The 21,566-nt window shown below is 33.4% G+C and overlaps 4 protein-coding genes across 21 annotated transcripts in view; 2 read left to right on the top strand and 2 right to left on the bottom strand.

The window, feature by feature from the left end:
• Positions 1–816: 816 nt before the first annotated feature.
• LOC116343516 (zinc transporter 9-like) lies at positions 817–10,287 on the bottom strand. Of its 10 annotated transcripts, none has more exons than XM_031771605.1 (7): positions 10,172–10,287; positions 8,961–9,424; positions 4,648–4,772; positions 4,005–4,143; positions 3,000–3,686; positions 2,666–2,779; positions 817–2,463 (listed from the first exon to the last, which is right to left on the bottom strand). In XM_031771605.1, exons 3-7 carry the CDS (start codon positions 4,737–4,739, stop codon positions 2,419–2,421), a joined length of 1,077 nt encoding a protein of 358 aa, XP_031627465.1. In that variant the 5' UTR covers positions 4,740–4,772; positions 8,961–9,424; positions 10,172–10,287; the 3' UTR covers positions 817–2,418. The 10 variants fall into 10 exon arrangements, with proteins under 10 accessions (XP_031627465.1, XP_031627460.1, XP_031627463.1 ...); XM_031771600.1 differs by lacking the exon at positions 10,172–10,287 and adding an exon at positions 9,585–9,869; XM_031771603.1 differs by lacking the exon at positions 10,172–10,287 and adding an exon at positions 9,632–9,869.
• A 176-nt stretch (positions 10,288–10,463) lies between these two features.
• Positions 10,464–13,099, top strand: LOC116343518 (dual specificity mitogen-activated protein kinase kinase 3). 5 transcript variants are annotated; one of them, XM_031771614.1, is made up of 8 exons: positions 10,464–10,579; positions 11,148–11,317; positions 11,387–11,582; positions 11,646–11,837; positions 11,911–12,091; positions 12,163–12,195; positions 12,265–12,386; positions 12,446–12,652. In XM_031771614.1, the coding sequence occupies exons 2-8, from the start codon at positions 11,253–11,255 to the stop codon at positions 12,650–12,652; spliced, it is 996 nt and encodes a 331-aa protein (XP_031627474.1). In that variant the 5' UTR covers positions 10,464–10,579; positions 11,148–11,252. The 5 variants fall into 5 exon arrangements, with proteins under 5 accessions (XP_031627474.1, XP_031627471.1, XP_031627475.1 ...); XM_031771611.1 differs by lacking the exon at positions 10,464–10,579 and adding an exon at positions 10,580–10,695 and having other exon boundaries at positions 12,446–13,099; XM_031771615.1 differs by lacking the exon at positions 10,464–10,579 and adding an exon at positions 10,762–10,782.
• A 672-nt stretch (positions 13,100–13,771) lies between these two features.
• LOC116343876 (small ubiquitin-related modifier 3) lies at positions 13,772–15,074 on the bottom strand. The gene is made up of 3 exons (XM_031772165.1): positions 14,918–15,074; positions 14,244–14,372; positions 13,772–14,051 (listed from the first exon to the last, which is right to left on the bottom strand). The coding sequence occupies exons 1-3, from the start codon at positions 14,933–14,935 to the stop codon at positions 13,917–13,919; spliced, it is 282 nt and encodes a 93-aa protein (XP_031628025.1). The 5' UTR covers positions 14,936–15,074; the 3' UTR covers positions 13,772–13,916.
• A 1,294-nt stretch (positions 15,075–16,368) lies between these two features.
• Positions 16,369–21,566, top strand: part of LOC116343545 — a 32,104-nt gene continuing 26,906 nt past the window's right edge. The window contains exon 1 of one of the 5 annotated variants that reach the window (XM_031771662.1): positions 16,369–16,875. The gene's annotated coding sequence lies outside the window, so the exon portion shown is untranslated. Of the gene's footprint in view, positions 16,880–18,183; positions 18,437–21,566 lie in introns of those variants that run through there. The other 4 variants (XM_031771665.1, XM_031771664.1, XM_031771667.1 and 1 more) reach the window with 4 other exon arrangements.

The following is a 21,566-nucleotide window of genomic DNA, read 5'->3' as shown; positions in this document are numbered from 1 at the left end:
CAACCGTTCAGCATATACATGCATGACCATACAAATCACTTGATTCAGAATCTAAGAGCACTGAATATTAATATTTGTTTATCATCCAAGTTTGATCACATAAGCAATATTTAATATACACACAGCTATTGACTCGGATGGTTCCATAACGAATGTTGTGTGCACGAGATAAATAAAAGCAAAATAAAAACTCCCCGAATATGAAACACAAGCGACCTATGCTTCATCATTGCTACATTGCTCTTTTCGCTAACGCATCATTTTTTCCATTTGCAGTATGTCGAACAGCCTTGATTTGAAATCAATTTGGTGCATTTTGCACATTCAATAAAAAAAATACAATAAATATGTGCATTTCGATGAATACTTTCATGTAGTTTATATGTTCTTTGGCGCGATATGTTGACATCATATTTACTTTACTCGAACCATACATATTTAGTTATACGGTATTGACCTTCAGCTACGTTTAGTTTGTTTCCTATGATTCTTTCATTCGAATTCGATCGATTTGAACTTTTATTGCATAAGTATTTTTATATATGGATTTCATGCCATCAGTTCCTCATTGTTTACATTCAACACGGAATTTGTAAATCTGCAATTGGAAATACTTACCGACTTCGAGCATAATAAATGAGAGCTCTATTAGTTTTTAAATAGACCGACCGTGATTATCCACATTCATTGGTGTCTCGTGATGCGATCAAAGCGGCTGTTTGCAACTGCCGCAAATTTGGTTTGTGTTCGTTTCAACAAGTCAGAACCTAATTGTTAATGACCATTTAAAATGCGAGAAAAAAAATGCCCAAGATATGCGGTTTGCATGATACAAATATATCTGCTTGGATTTTATTTATTTATTATTGATTGGTTTTGGAAATATTGAATAATGCGTTAATGGCTATATTTTTGCTAAGTACTAAACAGTTTTTTAATATATTTTCTTCTCTAATTATTATTCTATTATATTTCTCGTTAATATTTAGTTTTTGGACTGGCGATCTCTGTGGTGTCATCACATAGTCGTGTACAGTTTGAAAACTTAAAAAAAACTACTTCATATTCTGTTCGCGCTAACTTTTGCAGCATATACTTATTTTATCTTCTTCTTTCATATGTAATTTACTTTGTTTCTTTCAATTTCATGTTTTTTTTTTTTCGCATTTTGCATATCACAAAGTTGCCTTTGATAAATCAAGTTGCTTCCTCTCTTCACTCCCTCGGCTGGTTCGCTGCGCACATATACATTTTCATGTTGATGTTACACATGCATGAATTCTTGTTCTTTCTCAAATTTTCTCTGGCGTTTTTTTGACATTGATAATTATTTTCGGATTAGATTGTGTTTGTGTGACTAAATATATATATGTATGTATTAATGACGACATTGACTTTTAACTTTAACATAATTTTCTGTTTCTTTTAATAAATTGTCGCAATATATATTAAGTCCGCTTAAAACTATCACCAAATACAAATAATAACAAAAAAAATCTAACTCTGATTTTCATTTTAAAAAAATAATAAGAAAAACTCACAAAACTAATAACAGAACATAGAAAAGATTTGCATGACATTTTTTTTTTTATTAACTACCTAAGCATAATCCACAAAATATGTCAGTACATATGTTTTTGAAGAGAAAAGAATGTGGCCGTTTCTTTGAATTTTGATCGTGATCAATTCTATGGATAAGAATCAAGGGGCCTCTGTTGAAATTTCACAAAAAAAAGAGAATAAGTTTGGAAGGGACTATGTTTTTAAGTAACAAAAGAGCACATGTATTAACTGTCAATAAAAAAATATTAAATATATATATATTTTGAAACGGAAAACATTTGAATCTCTTGATACTTTTGATGTGATCGAATCATATATGCGATTTGAGACCCACTACGGATCTCGTTCTATGATATAAAGTAAATTAAATCAATTTAGAACTCTTTTTTCGACGATTTAAAATGCTTGTTTTGTTTTTTTATTAAGTTTGTAAGGCCATATATAAAGCACTTCTCTTTTCGATATATTTCATGTTATAATATAATGACGATTTAAAAAAAATCACTAATATTTTCTAAAACATTCGATTTTTTTTCTGTTGTTTCATATATGTTTGTTTGTTTGAATAAAATATGTTGTTGTGTTTGTTTGTTACGTTGTCTATGTGACATTTTCTTTGAGATATATTGAGGTCATTTCATCAATTAAAAAAGTATATATATATATATATATGTTCATATATATGATAATCATAATGAATAATAATAAAAATATAATTTATCGTGTAACTGTTGAATAAGTAAAGTCATCGTATGTGTGTAAAATATTCAACACCCGACGACCGAGCAAAATTTCAAACAGTTTTGCTCACGTGCAGAAAAAAAAAAACAAAAAATATACTCTTTGTACTTTTTTTTACTCTAATTCCAAATCGATGTGACGAACTTTTGGGAACTTTTTCTGTTGAATGGAAGAAAAAAATTGAAACCGGAAGCAATTTATTAGTGTTGTGTTTGTGAATAGAATGAAGATTAATTTTCGGTATTTTCAACATGAAAACCCTTTGTTTTTTTAATTGTTGATTATTGTAATGATATGCTTGCCATCACCTTGTCAACTGCACCAAATTTAGAAAAGGTGTGTAAAGTATGTGTTTACTTACCGATAAGTTCATTTCAATACGATCGATTTCATCACCCATAATATCGACAATCTTTTCACCGTGGCGTAACATAAACTCATTCAATTGGTCTATACTATGGAAGCCTTTAACCTCCTGAAATGATAATGGCAATTAAGAAACAAAAAAAGTTATTCACTGTATCCAAAAATGTTTTTTGATATTTAAATTAGTTTGCACATGTTGTTATATTTCGTGCATTCGTTGATTTGAAACTTTTTGCATGAATGGCATTTGATTCGATTAAGGTATTTTGTAGGTCAAACACTAATTGTTTAATAAAAGTAAATAAAGATATTCGAACATAGACACTCACCTCCCATAATTTGCGAATATCATGTTCCTCCAAATATTTGCGAGTCAGTTCACGTCCGTTAAAATCAATTTCAGCCTTATAACGTATCATTGAATTGCCCATGTCGATACCTTTGACATCATGAATGGCCTTGATCATTGCATCACTTTCCAACTCTTGATTGATTTTGTCCAATTGATCAAGTTTGATTGAGCGACCAACCAGAGCTGGCACAGAAGTATAAACGACCAATATAGCAACAGCTCCCAACATAACACCGACCAACAGCGATCCAATTGCATCAGGAATGCTTGACTTAAGATAGGCTGTTAAACCGATGCAAACCGCAGCAACCCCTGCACCGGCCACAGCAGCCGAATCCTCAAATAGCACAACGTTTACACACGGATCGGCACCTGAGGCTACGTACGATATAAACGATTGGTTTGCTTGCTTAGCGGATTTTCGTATGCTTATAATGGCCATCATCAATGTGACACTTTCGAAACAAAACGATCCGCCCAATACTATGTATGCCCATATGAACTCCGATTGTTTCTTCTTAGCTTTTTCATCTGTATTCGACAATCCATCAATTCCGTGGTAGAATGAAAATCCAGTACCAACGCAAAATATTGCAACACCCGATATCAGCGATGAAATATATTTCATGTTCGCATAACCATAAGGATGTTTAATGTTTGGATTCTATGTAAAATAGCAGAAATCGAAAATTAAAAAACAAATGAAATGAAATGACCGACCGTTCTAATTTCATGAGATTGATTCAATTAAATAGGTCTCGAATGCACATGACACATATAAAATGTATGTGTAAAGCAGAGAGAGAGAGAGAGAGAGAGAGAGAGAGAGAGAGATAGAGATAGAGCAGGTATATCTCGCATTTTCAGTGATTATCTCTCATCGAATCCGATAAGGTTCGAGCGATATGATAATCAAATGAGCGTGGTAAATAAGCTTCTTTTCCAAGCTCAATTCAATTTGCATGTATAAAATGATACTCACCTTAGCCGACTTGTATAATCCGAACGCCAAGATAATTTGATTGACAGTATCTGCCGCCGAATGTATACTTTCGGCGAACATACTGTGCGAATGTGTGAAAATCCATACTATAATTTTTAGGATGAATATGGTAGAATTACTGAAATTAAATGTCAAAAGAAGAGAAGGATTGAAAAATAATTGCAAAATGAAATTCGTACGCAACAAAAAAAAAAAACACTATAGATATAGATTGATGGTAGAATTGAGAAAGTGTATGGTGTCCACTTATATTACAGATATGATGATTTTGATTGATTGATCGATTAACAAAAGTTTGATTTCGTGCAAATTTTAATTGGGGCGATTCACATATGATTTTATTTGTTGCTGCTACTGACACTCTTTTCCGCTCTTTACCGCCCAACATGAGAGCATTCAAATTGAAACAGCATCAATTAAAATTAATTAGTTATAACTACATTCTCTATTCTATAGATCGAGAGTTATTTTTATCGATTTCACATGAAAAGCAAAGCTTTCTTTCGTTTTTTCTTTTGTTCGTTCAAAGTTTTTGAAAAGAAAAATCATAAAACATCAACAATGATTGGAATCTATTATGAATTAAAATATAAATAGGAAATTACATTTTTTTTCTACTTACATTAGAATAGCCGCAACGACAACGCGGCCAGAGCGTCCTTTCAATCCAGTTTCGAACTCGACTTCTTTATTACGCTTTTTACCTTTAACCATTCTTTGTGGTAGTCTGATTTAGTTGTTTTTCGTCTGTAAGTAGCCAAGAAATCAAAGAAGAGAAATGAGCTTTTGTTAATTTAAAGATGACATTGTTTTCAGTAAAATGAACTGAAAACATTTGGGGCTTCAGGCTTAAGAATAAGGAAAATAAATGTTATTCCGTCAAAAATAACAAAAAATAAGAATAAGAAGAAGCACAAATTCCAGAGTCAAAATATGCAATTATTCAAGTATGGAATTGACAACGCATCATTTTATGTATATGTATGCTATTTATGTTACTATGGAATAAAGTAAATTTTCGATGACTAACCGATGATAACCGAAAACAAACAACAATAAATACTAATTGAATAATTCACGCTGGGTGGTTTTTTGCTTGTTCGTCATGACTTGTGATGCGACTGTTGTCATATTCCGATCTTTTTTCGAATATTCAATTGAAACTCTCATCATAAATGCTTCTTTGTAATAAAACAACATAAAATTATACGTCTCATTGTCATAATCTCCAAGAGCATAAACATATGTGTTCTTGGCTTGAGGTAGGTATAAAATATGTGACATATGCACATATACATTTTGTTTACATTATCGCAAAAATTACGGTTTTCGAGGTAAACTTGTTGATCGTTTGACGCACAAATATTCAGACTTTGAGAAATTGAATCACACCAAGAGTTACAATTTGATGTTTGTGTTTTGATTCATTTGCTCGTTTGCACAACTGGATTCGCTCATTCACGTGAGGAAATCATAATTCATCGATTCAATGAACAAAACAAAAAAAATAAGTTAAAATCGCAATAATGTTTACTGTTTCTTAGGTCGGATATATGAAGCCGTGACTATAAACATCAAAAGCACCGGATTTTTTTTTTTTAATGTGGAAAAAACCAAAACTCCTTGGTTCTGACCGCGCACTTGCCGTCATTCGTTGGCCGTTGAGCGTTTTATTTGCTCTGCGTGTGTGTATTCGCATTCTCTACTGCTCAACACATTTGGCAGTGTTTTCTAGCGTTTTTTATCCGACTTTTTTTTCAGTGGCTTGTCTTTTGCTTAATGATTATTTTTAGCTACGTATGAAATTTAGCATGCGACACGTTCTTTTTCTTCTGCTTCTTCTTTATTTTTTTCTCTTTGCGTAAATATAAGTCATTTTTATATATTAGTCATCACGCAACTTCGGCCGAATATATACTGTATTTCATTTATGCAAACTCACACACATTCGCAATACGAAACAAAAAGTGAAAGAAAAAAAATTATTTGAGGAAACCTGAAGATGAAACAATGATGTAATTAGAATTGAAGAAGAGCGCTCACAACTTAAGAACAAGTTAGAGTTTTGTCAGAATCGAAATCAGACGCGTTTCGCTCAAAATGAAGGTTAATTGAGTATTGAATGTTCCTGACCCATATTATTCGAGCAGGTTCAATCCAGAAACTCACAAACAAACATATAGTCACGAAATCATTTTTTGAATTCATATACCCACATACATTGACATGCGTAAAAAGGTATATATGCAAACAAAGGCTGAAAATGACGATTTAAAAAAGACGAATTAAATCAGCAACAGCACATATAGCTTCATATCAATGGGTTTGAAAAGTGCGGAAGTGAGTGTGTAACCAAAGAGTGTTCACACAGAAAATGACATTTTGTATGAATTGACTAAAAGCCGAAAATTTCCGAATTTTGCTGCAAGTCACCCAAGTTAAGATTTTTTTTTGTTTATTTCATATATGACTTCGAGATATGTTTAACACCGAAAATTTTCCACTGCAATTTTTTTATGATCGCAGATATTTTGGCCTCTTTTTAATTTGTCTGTGCGTTAATCAAATTTTTTTTTTAATATTCACTTACTTGTTATGAAGTAAACAAAATTAAAAACGAAGTATGAAACTGAAAACGTACAAAAACCAGATGATCAGAAAATCACGAGCTCACACACAACTGCACAACAAATGAATCACACACAATTTATGAGTACAAAAATTATGTTTATCACCGGACACAGTGGGAACGATTAGTAAGCAGTAAACACAGATAAAAAAAAAATCCAAAAAAATGTGATTTAATTTCAACGAATTTGCAAAATAATTGAATTATATTTGATGCTAATCAAAACAGTATTGTTGAAGGTTGAAGAACAAAAGAAATGATAATTTCAATGAAAATAAAATAAAATTGTCACTTTTTAATTCTCACTTTGTGACTGACGATTCAGACGATTCAGCTACGACTGACGATCACAACCGAAATGTAAAGAAAAAAATTTTTATGAAAGAAATGAAAGAACGGCGACGACTACGACGACAGAAGCAATCATGAAAAAATGTGTAATATTAAAACCGCACACAACGCCGCTACTATTCGATCATACAAATCACACACTCTGTACACATATTTACGTATATATATTGAAGAGCAGTAACCGAATTCGTGTTTGTGACGTTCATTTATAAAAATAGGTATGAGAAAGATTTTGAGTTGGTCGGTCGGTCGTTTGGTTGGTATCGGCATTATGAACATATGTGCGGTATGTCAGTGTAAGTGCAAATTAACTATAAATACTCTATATTATGATTATTATAGTGTTTGAAAGAAAGAGCGTGTACGTATGTCCACATTTGTTAAAATTCGAAGAGAGTTTCTGTCTGTCTGTATCTCTCAGTATCAGGCAAACACCACACAAATACATATGTGCCGACTGAGAGTGAGATAGAGAGTGGGAGAGAAAGAGAAGAAAAACAGAGATTATGGAAGAATTATTATACATTGAGTGATTGCGGCATAGCTGTACACACAACAATATACGATGTGTACTCTATGGCATGAGCGACAGTGTAATCATGCGAAAAGCAACAATAAAATATCGGCAGATATAACGAATCGTACAAAGGCGACTGCTTGTATTGCTTCTGCTCGTCAAGCAAACCATACGGTTTTTGACTTTTTATTTTTATTTGGCGTCGATCAGAGATAACAATTAAAAAACCGAGCAATACAACACGGATGTTAGATAAAATGTCTCTTACTTGTTTCATTTATAAAATGCACAGCACTGAAGTCAACAAATGGGCTGCATGTCAGAGAAGAATAAGGAACATGGGTTAAAGTCGACTTCATCATAAAAAAAATAAATAAATCATATAGCTGAACGAGTGTGTGGAATTGTCTATAGATCGATTGTTGTTAATTGCCTAGAAATGACAATTTTTCTTGAAATTTTATTTTCACCATTAGACGAAAGTCAATCGCTTGGGTAAACAACAGAATCAGAATTGTGATAGCGCGTGCCGTAAAATTTGATAGGATTAAAAGTGGAATGGGATTTCGTTTGTTTCGAGGGGAGGAAAAAAGAAAACAATTCCTTGGATTTACTGGATTATCTTTGTTTGCTAAATCAATTTCATAAAGAAACAAACACCGAACCAAACAGGCACTATTGTTTGTGAACAGAGGCAAAAAATCAATTAACGCAATAAAATTCATCAACAACAGCACATATACATGTATATATATAAAATAGTGTGCCACCAATCTATGTATAGAATATGTGAGAGTTGTACACGGAGTGGCCATACGCATATTAAATTCATGGCATTTACTCTTTCTCCTTCCTTTTATTTTCTATATTAATTGAAATTTTGCACGAAATTCGGTATTGCTATGGCACAACGGTTTGGCAAAGTTCGGATTTAGTGTATATATTTCTTTCAATAGATCAAAATTAGACGCGCACACTCGCACTTTGATTTTTATGCGCTGTGTGTATTTAATTTTATTCTCACGTGTTTTGCGCGTTGAGGTTTGTTTCATTTCTGAATTCGTTTCATTAAAAAAAGAATTTTGGCATCTATCATCGCACACGAAACAATCGCACATTTAACAAAACGAGTGTTTACCGTATGAAAATAAAAAAAATACATACAAGCACATACATAAACAAACATGCACGCACACAAACATGAATTTACAACAACAACAACAAAAACTTCTCGAACCAGTCTCTTTTTCTTTCTCTCGCTCTCTTTGTCTCACACATTCGGATATTTTCATATAAACGTCAACATATATACATTTATTACGCAAATGAATGAAAAATGATCTCCACCCGACTTGTCTTAGTTACAACCGAATATGAAAATAAAATCGGATATAAATTAAATTTGGCGAGTGGATTTAAAAATAAAAGGAAAACTTGCCAGAAAAATGTGATTTGATGTATGGTAATAATTGTTTTCTTTCCTTCTGGTTCAGCTACTTGACTTCGTCAAATCTTCGAACGGTTTTTCTGTTCAATAAATAGGAACTCCTTTCTGTATGAAATTGTTGCGGCCGTTGCCAATATACAACACATGCACAATCAATGTATTTTTACAATTTGAAAACGATTTCGATTTGGTCGATTTCTCAGTGCGTTTCGAGGTTCACCGTAGTCGTTTCGGTTTTATATGTTCTAAATACTTCCTCTCTCACACTCCGTCACACTCGTCACTCGATCGATGATGATTACTCTGCGCGTTTCGTTATTCTGACTTTCGAATTGAGTCAGCAGTTTTTTTCTCCCTCACAAAATGATCCTTCGTTTCAGCCTTAAACACACGATAACCCAATCCGCAAAAAAATTGATTTGTGAACGATGTTGTCGTTGTAGTTGTCACTGCTACTGTAAATACAAACAAAATTACAAATAATCAAACAATACAAGGTTGGTTGATTGTCACTTTTAGTTGATGGCTCAAAATCTCAGAGAGATTTTCTATCAATCAATTTCACACACAAAAAAAAAAGTGCAAGAAAAAATGCTAGAAAAATGTTCTATATACTGTGAGACAGTTAATGCGTCATTATCAACGGTCGAAATATGACTAACACTCTCGTCAGTCAATTCACTGATTATATAGGCACACTGAGGTTGAATATGGTTGGTACTGTCACGCGCACATAAATAATCTCCCGTACCGAATGCACACGATTTGATATGGAAAAAATATGAAATATACAAATTATGAAATCACATCAATAAAAAATTGTGAATATGAGAGACACAGCGAATTGATAAAAAGAGATCAAATGAATATATTGGAGAATTATTTTTACTGTCGAAGACAAGAGGATCGATTGTTTTGACAACAAATCAACAAAGAAAACTTCAAACACATTGACACGAATGTATGAAAAAACAACAACAAATTAGCAAGTCTCCAAAGCGAAAGGAAAACCCCACAAATCATATAGTAAAAATGATAAAAGAAAACCTTATAACGTTCAACGTTCTCATTTTTTCGATTATCTTTTGTATTTGATTTATTTTCGATGTTGTATTTTGTAGATCCGTCAGTATACATTTTGTATCATTTGTTCAGTTTCAACAATTACAATTTATTCGAGATAAAAAACAAACAATACATACCAAGCCTGTGGCCTCTGGACATGTACCATTCAATTCAATTTTGAATATGTAGCGATAAAATGTCATTTGCTATAGTTTATGCATTTGAGATTGTTTGTTAGCTGAACAAACTGTCAATCTTTCTTTATTTGTTCTGAACGACTTTCAACTCGTTTTCTGATTAGATATGCCACTTTCAATGGTTTTTTGTGAACAACGGCAACAATTTGTGTAGGTTTGTGTCAGCGCACACACATCAATAAGTGCATGAGTGTATGAGTGTGTTGCTATCGTATCACCAATAAAGCCGGGTAAAAATCAAACACTGGACGCATACACTAACCAATATAACAAACATTTTGTATTTATTGTATTTGTGAGCTGTCACACACCAAAGTAAAAAAAAAATATCTCCAACTGCTAATATATGTAAGTGCCTTCTGTCTGCAGAGAAAAAAGATAGAGAGAAATTTTTGCACGAAAAAAAAAACTCAAGTAATTTACTAGGAGAGTCACACAGAAAGATGCGGATACTGTTTTAAAAGGTTGTCATTGAGTTTTAGTTAGAATCTTCAACAACAAATGTCTCGCTGATTATTTTTAATTGTCTCCGATTTAATTGTGAAGTGAAAGTGAGATTTTGTTGTCAAAAAAATGGTTATTGTGTCAAGTGATGCTTCAAAATGTTCATTTTAATTTAAAAACGCATCGTTTACTATTTTCCATAGATAGATAGTAATAACGGAACAACCTGATTCTTTCTATTACGTATCGCAATTTTAAACAATTTAATCAACAATTCATTTCAATGATTATCGCAACCGAGGAAATTGACCCAAAATATTGTCCAAAATATCAGTTGATAAAGATCCTAGTAAACATCGATTTGATTTTTTTATCAATACCATCGATCTGTGTACAAATAAGATATAATTTCAATCAATTTTATTTGCATCTCGGACACTAATTGTTTGGATTTCTATTATTTTGATTGCAGTGAACTCCAAAATATATAATCAAAGCAACCGAAAGAGATAGATAGAGCGGCAGACAGATTCGTCCAACATAAATTTAAATCAATCAGAATAAAACAGGACAGAAAATGAATCGTCGCAGACCTAACCTCAAAATACAAGTGAACGAAAGTTCACTTCCACCACCATCCACGTAAATATTTACAATGAGATTTTGTTTATTTGTTTTGCATTTGATTATTAATTAGAATGATTTGGATAGTGCCCCACATAATTTAGATAAGCGAACAACTATTACAATTGACGATCGAACGTTTATTGTTGAAGCCGATGATTTGGAAAAGATATGTGATTTGGGCCATGGTGCTTACGGAATTGTCGAGAAGATGCGACATCGACAAACAAACACAGTGATGGCTGTTAAACGAATTACCGCCACAGTGAACACCCAAGAACAGGTAAAGCGTACTATTAAGAAATTGAATATGGATTTTGATGATGTTTTGTTTTTTCGTTGCCAGAAACGATTGTTGATGGATTTAGATATTTCGATGCGATCGTCTGATTGTCTATACACGGTACATTTCTACGGAGCATTATTTCGAGAGGGAGACGTTTGGATTTGTATGGAAGTCATGGATACTAGTTTAGATAAATTCTATCCAAAAGTCTACAAGAATGATCAAATCATAAGCGAAGACATTTTAGGAAAGGTATGCCGAATTCGTATTCGATTTTCATACAAGGAAGAGTTTAATATTTTTTTTATATTAATTATGTGTTCAGGTTGCCGTAGCTGTTGTGAATGCACTCTACTATTTACATGCAAATTTGAAAGTCATTCATCGAGATGTAAAACCGTCAAACATTCTCATCAATCGAAAAGGTGAGGTAAAAATGTGCGATTTTGGAATATCAGGTTATTTGGTGGATTCGGTAGCAAAAACAATTGATGCTGGATGCAAACGTAAGCATAGACACAAATTAGTAACGGAATTCGAATTTATACTAATCGAATAATTCTATTTGAATTTGTAGCGTACATGGCACCAGAACGCATTGATCCAACAGGTGAGTTTTCTTCGCACATCAAACCGAATCTATTTGAATGTCAACATTTTATCGTTTTATTCAAATTAGGAAATCCTGGACAGTACGACATTCGATCAGATGTTTGGTCGTTAGGAATAAGCATGGTAGAAATGGCAACCGGAAAGTTTCCGTACAACTCATGGGGAACGCCGTTTGAACAATTGAAACAGGTACACTATCCGAACAATGCATCACTGACAGATTTATCCATGTTCTCTTGTTCGTTTAGGTTGTGAAGGATGATCCACCTCGATTAGAATCCGGAAAATTTTCGCCGGCATTTGAAAATTTCATTTCAGCATGTCTGCAGAAGAAGTACACGGATCGACCCAACTATGAGCAGCTATTGCAGCATGCCTTTCTTGTTGAGCACATGAACAAGGACACTGATGTGGCCGGATTCGTTGAAGAAGTTCTCAATATGCCAGATGCATAAAGTTCCCGATTACGAGCTACCATCACCGTTGTGCTACTGCTATAGTGCCATTCATTGTCACTTTTTAAAATGTGTTTTTTTTTCATCAATTTTAATGCGATTTGCATTACGGAATAAATTTGATTAAATATGCTATTTTACGTTCGAATTTCAAGAGATAATGTTAAATAAAAATATTTTACGGCTAATGGGCATACCGGCTGTATGCAAAGCATAAGCTATAAATCACAAGAGTCAATTTATGAATAATAACATAATTCAATTAACAATTTGTAATAAAAAGAGAAATACTTATGAAAATGAAACGAATTTTAACAAAAAACATGAATTTACTTAATGAACAAATACAGAGATTGATTTTCCAAAATGGACACGGAGACAATAATTTCGGTCTCGTTACCAGCTGATAAGAAGCGGAACAATAAATCGATTTATTAACTAACCAAATATTAACATGCGTCCTCCATAATTTATTGAAATACCACATGAAATCTAAGTAAGATATGAAATAAAGCAAAGAATCATCATGATACATATCTTTTTTGTTTTTATACTGGATGCGATAAAGTACAGTCATCGCGGTACAGTTAACATGATAGGAGGGACACAATACTGGCATATCGGCACTAAGCAACCGACTCACCAAATGCGAAAAACAGAATCGAATCGCGCTTACTTCTGTCTCAACAATTCAGTTCTTTTTCAATTTTCTTGGTTTTGTTTATTATTGATGCGCTGAACGGTATTTACATTGGATGATGCCAAACAATCACGAGCACGCTGTTCGGTTATTTTGACAGCTCGAAGTTTCTAGATTTTTAAGAACACTTTTTCATACTTACATAAACATCCTTTCTCAGAAAAGTTCCGTAAGATACTTACATTATCTGAAAACATCTAAAAATAGAAAACAAGATAATAAGCTACAATGCCACCGTGTTCACTGATTTAGAATTGAAATGTGTCAAGGAAGATGTATTTTCAAGAACTAACATGTTATGACATGTTATGACAAGATTCAAACCGTAAAATCCATGAGATCATGCACGATGCCGCTCTCCAACTTTATCAGCTACAAATCAAATTCTTTTCTTTTTTTGAATAAAAATCCATATAGGGTTATGATTTATGTCTACAATGTTTATTGTTTGATAGTTATTACGACGAATCTGGTGAGAATTTTAGAGAAGTTTTTTTTAATTAAAGATTATTCAGCGGAATTCATGATGAAATGTATGATTATTTGTTGTCCCTTTAGTCGAGTCTATTGTGTTCCGCCGGTTTGTTGTTGGTACACTTCGATTGTGTCACCTTCTTCCATTTCCAGACTGGTTGGCGTGTCGTTTTCGTTGATTGCCTGTCCATCAAAACGGAAACGAACCACTTGCATGGATAAACCCTACCCGAAAAAAACATGAACAAAACTTATTAGAATCTCGAAACCATTTAGAATCTTTCTTTTCATCAAATTCACATGAGAAACAAGTGTCACTAACAAAACTGATGCCAACCAAAACTTATGATTTGTTGATCAAACAAGAAAAAATTGTTCACGAAAATGTACAGTTGTATTGCAAAAAAAGACACTTACAGCACGATCGCAGTATGCGTTCATCAACTTGCGTAGCGGTGTGTGCTTCTTGATTTTGAATTGGACGACAGCATTGTCTTGACCGAGCACCTTCAAATTGATGTGTTCCGATTCACCACCCTTTGAGTCCTATGCACAAGAGCGAAAGAGAAGAAAAAAATTAATTTCAAACTGAAAATGGCATTTTATCGACAATTATTCATTACAAATGTCGTTTTTCAATTGATAGCATGGAAAATTCTCGAATGTTTATGCGCCGTATTAAAAATGTGGTTATAGTAGTTTTTTTTTTGTTGTATTTCATAATAAATTGAAATGACGCTAGTTAATATGGCGCGGTTGTTTGATACAATTGTATGGGCACACTTTGTATAACAGAAACCGAACGGTTTTTTTTTCGTTTGTTATCGACACAATACATTTTTCATTTCAATTGATATTCTGAGATGAAATGTAGCAATCGCGTTTCAAAAATGTGAATACATTAAGTTTTTGTTGTAATTTACAATAAAATGACGCTTGTTAACATGGCGCGGTTGACTTGGGAAAATTTACAAGCACTTTGTACAACACAGTTCGTACGGCTTTTTTTCGATTGTCATCGACACAAAAAACCCACACAATTTCGAACTGAATTTCACCGGTTTTTTTTATGAAAAAATAAGTGTACTTACTTTTTTATCTTCAGACATGTTTGGAATTTTTCTGCTTTGAAACTTGTTAAAATTGAATGTAAAAACTTTTTACTACGAATTTAGCTCTAGCTATGTTGGTTTTGGTCGCACGAATTGTGTGTCAATCACTACACGGTCGTCTATGGAATGAGTGAGTCTGGATAAAACAATCGCAGCAGAGGGCGCCAAATGGTTGCGGCCATATTAACTGACACATCGTTTGGTGTTGCCTGCGCTGTTTCCATTTCAATTTCGTTGAGTCCTTTTGCATTTCGAAATTGCATTTTCGAATTAACGTACTATCGTTTTTTTTATTGGCACATATTTGAATTTTTTTTTTGTTATTATTATCAAATGAAAGCCACTATCGAGCAAAGAGTAAACCACCACACTTTGGTGTGTATTTCTGAAAAAATAATACAAAACAATGTTTTTTTGTTACATTTTTATTAAATAAATAATAAAAATTGGTTAAATTACAATAAGCCGTAGATTTTCAGTTATTTACGATCCTAGCGGAAGAAATCTTTGGCATACTCTGGACGCATTTAGAAAGTCTACTTTAATGCGTATTCAATGAAAAATTGCTTCAATGCAATCGTCACAAAGGACATTTAGAATATGTTTCGATGAGCCCTTGGCAGGCGGCACATCAATGTTGTTTAAATTTTACTTCTCAAATATTCGAAAAAAAAAATGACAACAAATCTAGGGGATACATGGAAAGTTATCAATTTATTTCGATTTTAGTCACGAATTCTCTTACGAAATAATAAAATTGCTGACGTTTTGATTATTGAATTTTAAATAACTTTCGCATTACAGTTAACGATGCTCTTATTTGAAACCGATGTAAAAATGTGATTTTTTTTAGATAGTTTTCGAAAATAATGCATTGAGAATGCTTCATCCGGCAATTGATATAGTGCTACATCTACCGAGAAAAATTTGGAAACTTCAGCGCATTATGACATTTCAGTACAAACTAGGCAATCAATATCAATCAGAAGTATTAATATATTGTAATCTAAGATTAGATAAAATTTACCATGGAAATGAATTTGAGACTTTTTTCAACTAAAGAACATGAGAAACATGAAAAGAGAGAACATTGTATTTCCTCACTTTTAACGACTGCTAAGCTTAAAGCGAGCAATAGAAAGCTTGCGATGACAGCGAATTTCTTTTCGAGAAAAGATATAAAAAAATGATTATATATGCCGCAATAAAAAGTACGAATTGAAAGTCAAACACAAACAAACGGCAAACGATGTGTGGTTGCGGAGTTATGGTATTCTGAACACATACTATTGCAGCCATGCTTTCTCAGCTATCGTATTCATTTGCGATCCGTGCGGAACGCATCGTGCTCAGCGAGCGTAAAGCGCAAAACAAAATGCAAAGATGTGTGTTACGAGCACCCGATTCAAACAAATGGCATGTGAGAAAGAGATGAACACTGCACACGAGTGAATTGCGTTGCGGCAACGAAAAAAAACGTAATTTCGCTGGTAGAACAAACGACAACAAAAAAGTACACAACAGTAAGAAGAAGACAAAAAGAAAGAAAGAAAAAAACAAAAAAAAAGACACACAGTCGTGTGTTGTGTGTACAATAATAAAACCCCATTGAAGCTACAGACCAATAGAAGTGTTTTGCAGTCGAATCGGTGAACATAAAATTAAATTGTGCTCTCTTTCTCATCGCACGCGCGAATGTGTTTATACCAAAAAAAAATATTGTGTACCCGAAAGCAGTGAAAATTATTCAGTATTCGCGCTCCATTCGTATCGAAAATTAGAAAAAGAAAAATAAAAAAAAAATTGGTGAAAAATAATCATTATAAATAATTAGATAATAGCGCGGTGTAGTAAAAAAAAAAACGTGTGAACAGCAATTGCGGATTAATTGTGTACCTGTCTCTAATGATCAAACGAGTAGCGTGAAAAAAAAAACAGTAGGTAGTCTTTTTAGTGATTCATAATCTCGCGCGATACTGAATGCGCACGGTGCTATATTCCGTGTGATAGCGCGCTTTGATAAATGAAATTGGTAAATTAAGAGAGGAAATGAAAATTAAACACAGCTGAAAAGGAAAATAGAGTAGATAAAAATGTCAAATATTGTGTGTGACGGCAGCAGCAAAAGCAGAAGTAGTCAAGTGTAAATACGCTTCATGCGTTAATTGCTCCCATATATTCGTTCTCTTTTCCATCTGCTGCAAATAAAATCAAGATAAAAATAGGTTGCAAAAAATTATTATTTTATCAGTCGTTTTGGCAATTTGAATACGTGTGTATTCCACACACAACTTGCCTGAAGAAATTCTTTCCAACGGCAAACCGATCGCATTATTTTATTCAATCAATCTTGCATGCACACAAATTAATTAAGTTTTTATCGTGAAATTAATGCATTTGGATAGAGAATTGCGTATAACGTAAATGAACAGATCAAAGCAGCATCAGCCTGGTTTAATGTAGGTTTCAAAATGTAAAACGTGACGGTGAATTTATGAGTATGTTTGGGAATGAAAGAGATATCGTTATTATTATTTCGCTTTTGTTTATAAACAGAGAATTATAATCTTAATTGATTTATCTTATGCACTAAATGAAAAACAATGACCCGGCACTTGAGTGAGTCAAAAATAAAAACGTATGCCAACGAATTTTTTTTGGTCTGTCGACATGAGCGTTCGTTATTTCGTTGTGATTTTCGCTGTTATAGAAATGCATTTTCCATGCTCCACAATCAATTTTTCCATGATGTCAAAATCTCCTTTTCTCTCTCTCCAGCTCAAATGCGATTGCGACGATGCGAAATTCATTCGATCCATGAGCATGTGTGCGTGTATCAGTCACTGAGCATGTACACACACAACATACATGAAATGATATCCCCATGAAAGTGATGTGAGCGCGAGAGAGAGATTTTCTCATGCAATCAAAAGCCGAAAATTGCAGTTTTCCTCTTCGCTTTAGCCAATCTGGCCCCACCGTTTGAAACTCGAGATGTTCTAAAATCAAAGTGAGCGCACGACACACAACCATCCAACCAATACAAACGCATTACCTGACAAAAAATGTTTCCATGCAAGAGAGCATTTGACGAGATTTCCTTTTCTCGTTCTAGCTAGTAAATAGGCTATACCGTTCTGATGATGACGGTGCAGTTGTTTTTCGTCGCTCGCTACACTTTGGAATTTTATTTAAAGAAAATAGCATCACTATGAAAATTCATCATTGATAGCATACTGTCGAACGGAAAGAAGGCAGTTCAAATGACGCTATTTTTGTCAGTCTTTTGAGTTTGTTTTGTGTGTTTCTTGCATTTAGTTTTCATATTAAATTAAAAGAAAATATGTGTTATAATAATGAGAATTGACGGACAAACATTTTAAGTCGACAAATTTTCAAGAATTTGGTACGATTACGCGATGTTTTTGTGATAAAAGATGGAAATCAACATTCAATGGACTCGTTTCATTGTGAGTGAGTTCGAAAAAAATTTGTCAGGTAGAAAAAAAATATTTCTAAAGACATTACACACGCTCTACTAATACAATATTTTTGAGGATTCGCAGAACATCTTTTTTTTTTTTGAATATTTAACGAAGACGTAGTACGTGTGATGAAGTTTAATTATTCAAAAGTAAACACACGTTTAACTGGAACTTTATTTGTTAAGAGAGCTAATAATTTTTTCTCACATTTTTAATATCATTACAGTATGTTCTCTATATTCGATTCATCCATTAATACATAGTTAAATCAAACAGATAAATAAACAGTTAAAATTAATGATCTCAATGGGCCATCAAAGCCAATGTGAACAATTGAAAATGATGATTTTTGAAGTGACATAAATATATGTATAGTTGACAAGCGTTTAACATACAGGTTTTGTGAGTGTTGTTGATGAACTTGAACGCAATATACAGCACAAGAAAAAAAAAGAGCCGTACACAAAATTTTGATGAACTGAAGTGATGATAATTGAATAGCCAATAGCTTTGCGATGAGCTGATGAAAAAAAAAACGACGAACGAGTAGAAAAATGAACTGAAAAAGTTTTGAATTGGAATGCGCATAGAATGAAAAGATTTACGGGTTCATTCATCCATTGAAGTCAAATGTTATGCATAAATTCTGATTTATTTTCTTTTCTCAACTATACTGAACGCGCACAAACACTTAGTGGCCAATTGACACATGGGAAGGAAAACGGTTGAATGTTGTTAGAACGCCACAGCGACAAATAACTTATGCAAAGTAATATATTTAATAGTTTTGTGAGGTTTTTGACTCTTTTTTCTCTCTTTTAATTCAATTGAATTAGCCGAAAGCAGCATGAAAAAGCATAGCTTTACACATTCTTTCGATCAAATATTTGACAATTTCATGTCTTTGCTGCTATTATTCTGTTGTCGGTTCCGACGCTGATGATAGATTCATCTTTTTTTTACATAAATTCTTTCAGCACGAAGTGAGTGAGTGTGGGAGTGACGGTACACAAATTTTTCAAGTTTGTAACTCGAAAGACATACACATAAATGTCATACGCAATATATTTCTGTTAATTCAACATGTATAAAGCGCATTTCATATATGTTAATTATAATGTGAAAATCGTAAATTGCAGATAAAAAAAATGCGTCTGAAGCAAATATATAATTGTGGACAGTTGCTTCGTATTCCTCTTTGTCTGCGTATCCAATCTGTCGTTGTTCGGTGTCTTTTTATTTTTAGCCGAGTGATTTAGATGATCATAAAGATTACATTTGCTTCATTTTATTTGCGTGAAAATTGGCTGACTAATTTCCTCGCTCATTCTCTCTGTCGCTCTTTGGCGAAAAATTGTCAACAAAAGCGGCAAACAGTGTTCAGTGAAGACAAAACACGTCCAAGTTTATTAAAAGTATCAGCCAATTCATGGAATATGCATGGACACGTATTTGGTTGGTTGATTTTAGAAGTCGCAACCAAGAGAAGAGAAGAGGGATGAATCAAGCGTCGCCATCGATTTCGTTGAATATGTTCCAGTGTTTTTGTTTTTCGTCGAAAACAACAGTGGATCGAATCAATTTTATAGTATATAAATTGGATGAGAAAGAATAGCGCGTATCTTATCAATTCTTTTTTATTAGTTGGATAGAGAATCATACTGTCTAAGTCGCGACTGCAAAGAAACTTCCCTTCTTCATAATAAAATTGATGAGACGCTGGCGACCATAGATAGTATAAACTCATTCAAAGTGATATCTAAACGTCGTTATCATGTCTGACGAACATACCGTTCACATACTATGTATTTTATCGATTCATTTCAGTGGCTTTAATTTCCATTTGCTGCACAGCATTTGGCCAAAGTGAAAGAGAGCGAAGGAGTGTGCGAGTGAGCAAACAAACGAGCTACATTTGTTTTGTTTCATTTTTGCCACACAAAAATGATGTTAGGGTAAAATATAAATTGAAGTCTGTTTATTCGTTTTCCACTGTTCTTCGTCTCGACTGTCCCTTTTTCTGAATTTATGTGTTGCACATACATATAGATGGTTAAGTGTTTTCAACAAAAATGTTCCCTTTGCCAAAATGCGGCCGCACACACTTGTATTGCACATTGAGTGTGAGAGCACTGGGCATATATTTCGCGTACATGAATTTCGCATTTCATTTGTCACTTGTGCGACATACACCAAAAATTCTATACTTGTGCAGCGGACAAAATGAAAAAAATAAGAAAAATTGCCGAGAACATAGTCTTAATACCAAAGTGTGACAATCCATTTCGTATGTATATATTTATGTATGTGTATCTATATAATACTAGCTATACATTTCGTTTTCATTCGCTTTTCGTCCCATTCGTCTCTTTTTTTTTCTTCGTTTAATTCCATCGGATATATATTTTAATTCTGCGCCAAAACTATGATGTACACGTATACCAATGGCCTTGGTATGTAATATAAATCATTTTATTTCTCTCGGGGGCTCACTGAGTGCTGGCTCGCACGCACAACACTCTAGGCACATTTCGTCCAAAGCCCATTTTCATTTCGTTCTTGTTTTTAATTTCAATAAATTCGTTATGATTAAATGCGAGCGAATGTGTGAAGCGCATCGGACGACCTGCCATTTTTACATACACATTGACGGTATATTGTGGCAGTTTTGGGTGAGATTCAGTGCATATAGCGAACACATAAAATGAAAGTGTGGACAATACTGAATTCGCTAAAGACTAAAGTTCATTGTTTACAGTGCAGACACAATAAACACGATTCGACAATAATAAAATCCAACAAATAAAACCGAAGTAAATGGCATTGTGTATTCGTTTGGAGAGTTTTTGTCGGATGGAAATCAGCACTTATCTAAAACGAAATGTGTAAATCAGATTCAATGTTTTGATTATTGTTGGCACGTGAACCAAATTCGATATAATTTAAAAATTGTGCGAGCATTGTGAGTTGTAACTATGGGATTGCGTCTATTCCATGATGTAAACTAGCTATCATTCTATCGCATTGAGGTGTGCGACAATAGATCAAAATGTTTGAATTGCATAATTCAGTATTATAACGAGTTGATTGGGAGAGAGAGAGAGAGAGAGAGAGAGAGAGAGAGAGAGAGAGAGAGAGAGAGA

This window comes from Contarinia nasturtii, unplaced genomic scaffold (genome assembly GCF_009176525.2).
Source record: "Contarinia nasturtii isolate CC-2019 unplaced genomic scaffold, AAFC_CNas_1.1 Cnas_scaffold_1037, whole genome shotgun sequence".
Lineage (NCBI taxonomy): Eukaryota > Metazoa > Arthropoda > Insecta > Diptera > Cecidomyiidae > Contarinia > Contarinia nasturtii.
The sequence above is the reverse complement of the archived record's forward strand: the minus strand, read 5'-3'. Positions and strand labels throughout refer to the sequence as shown.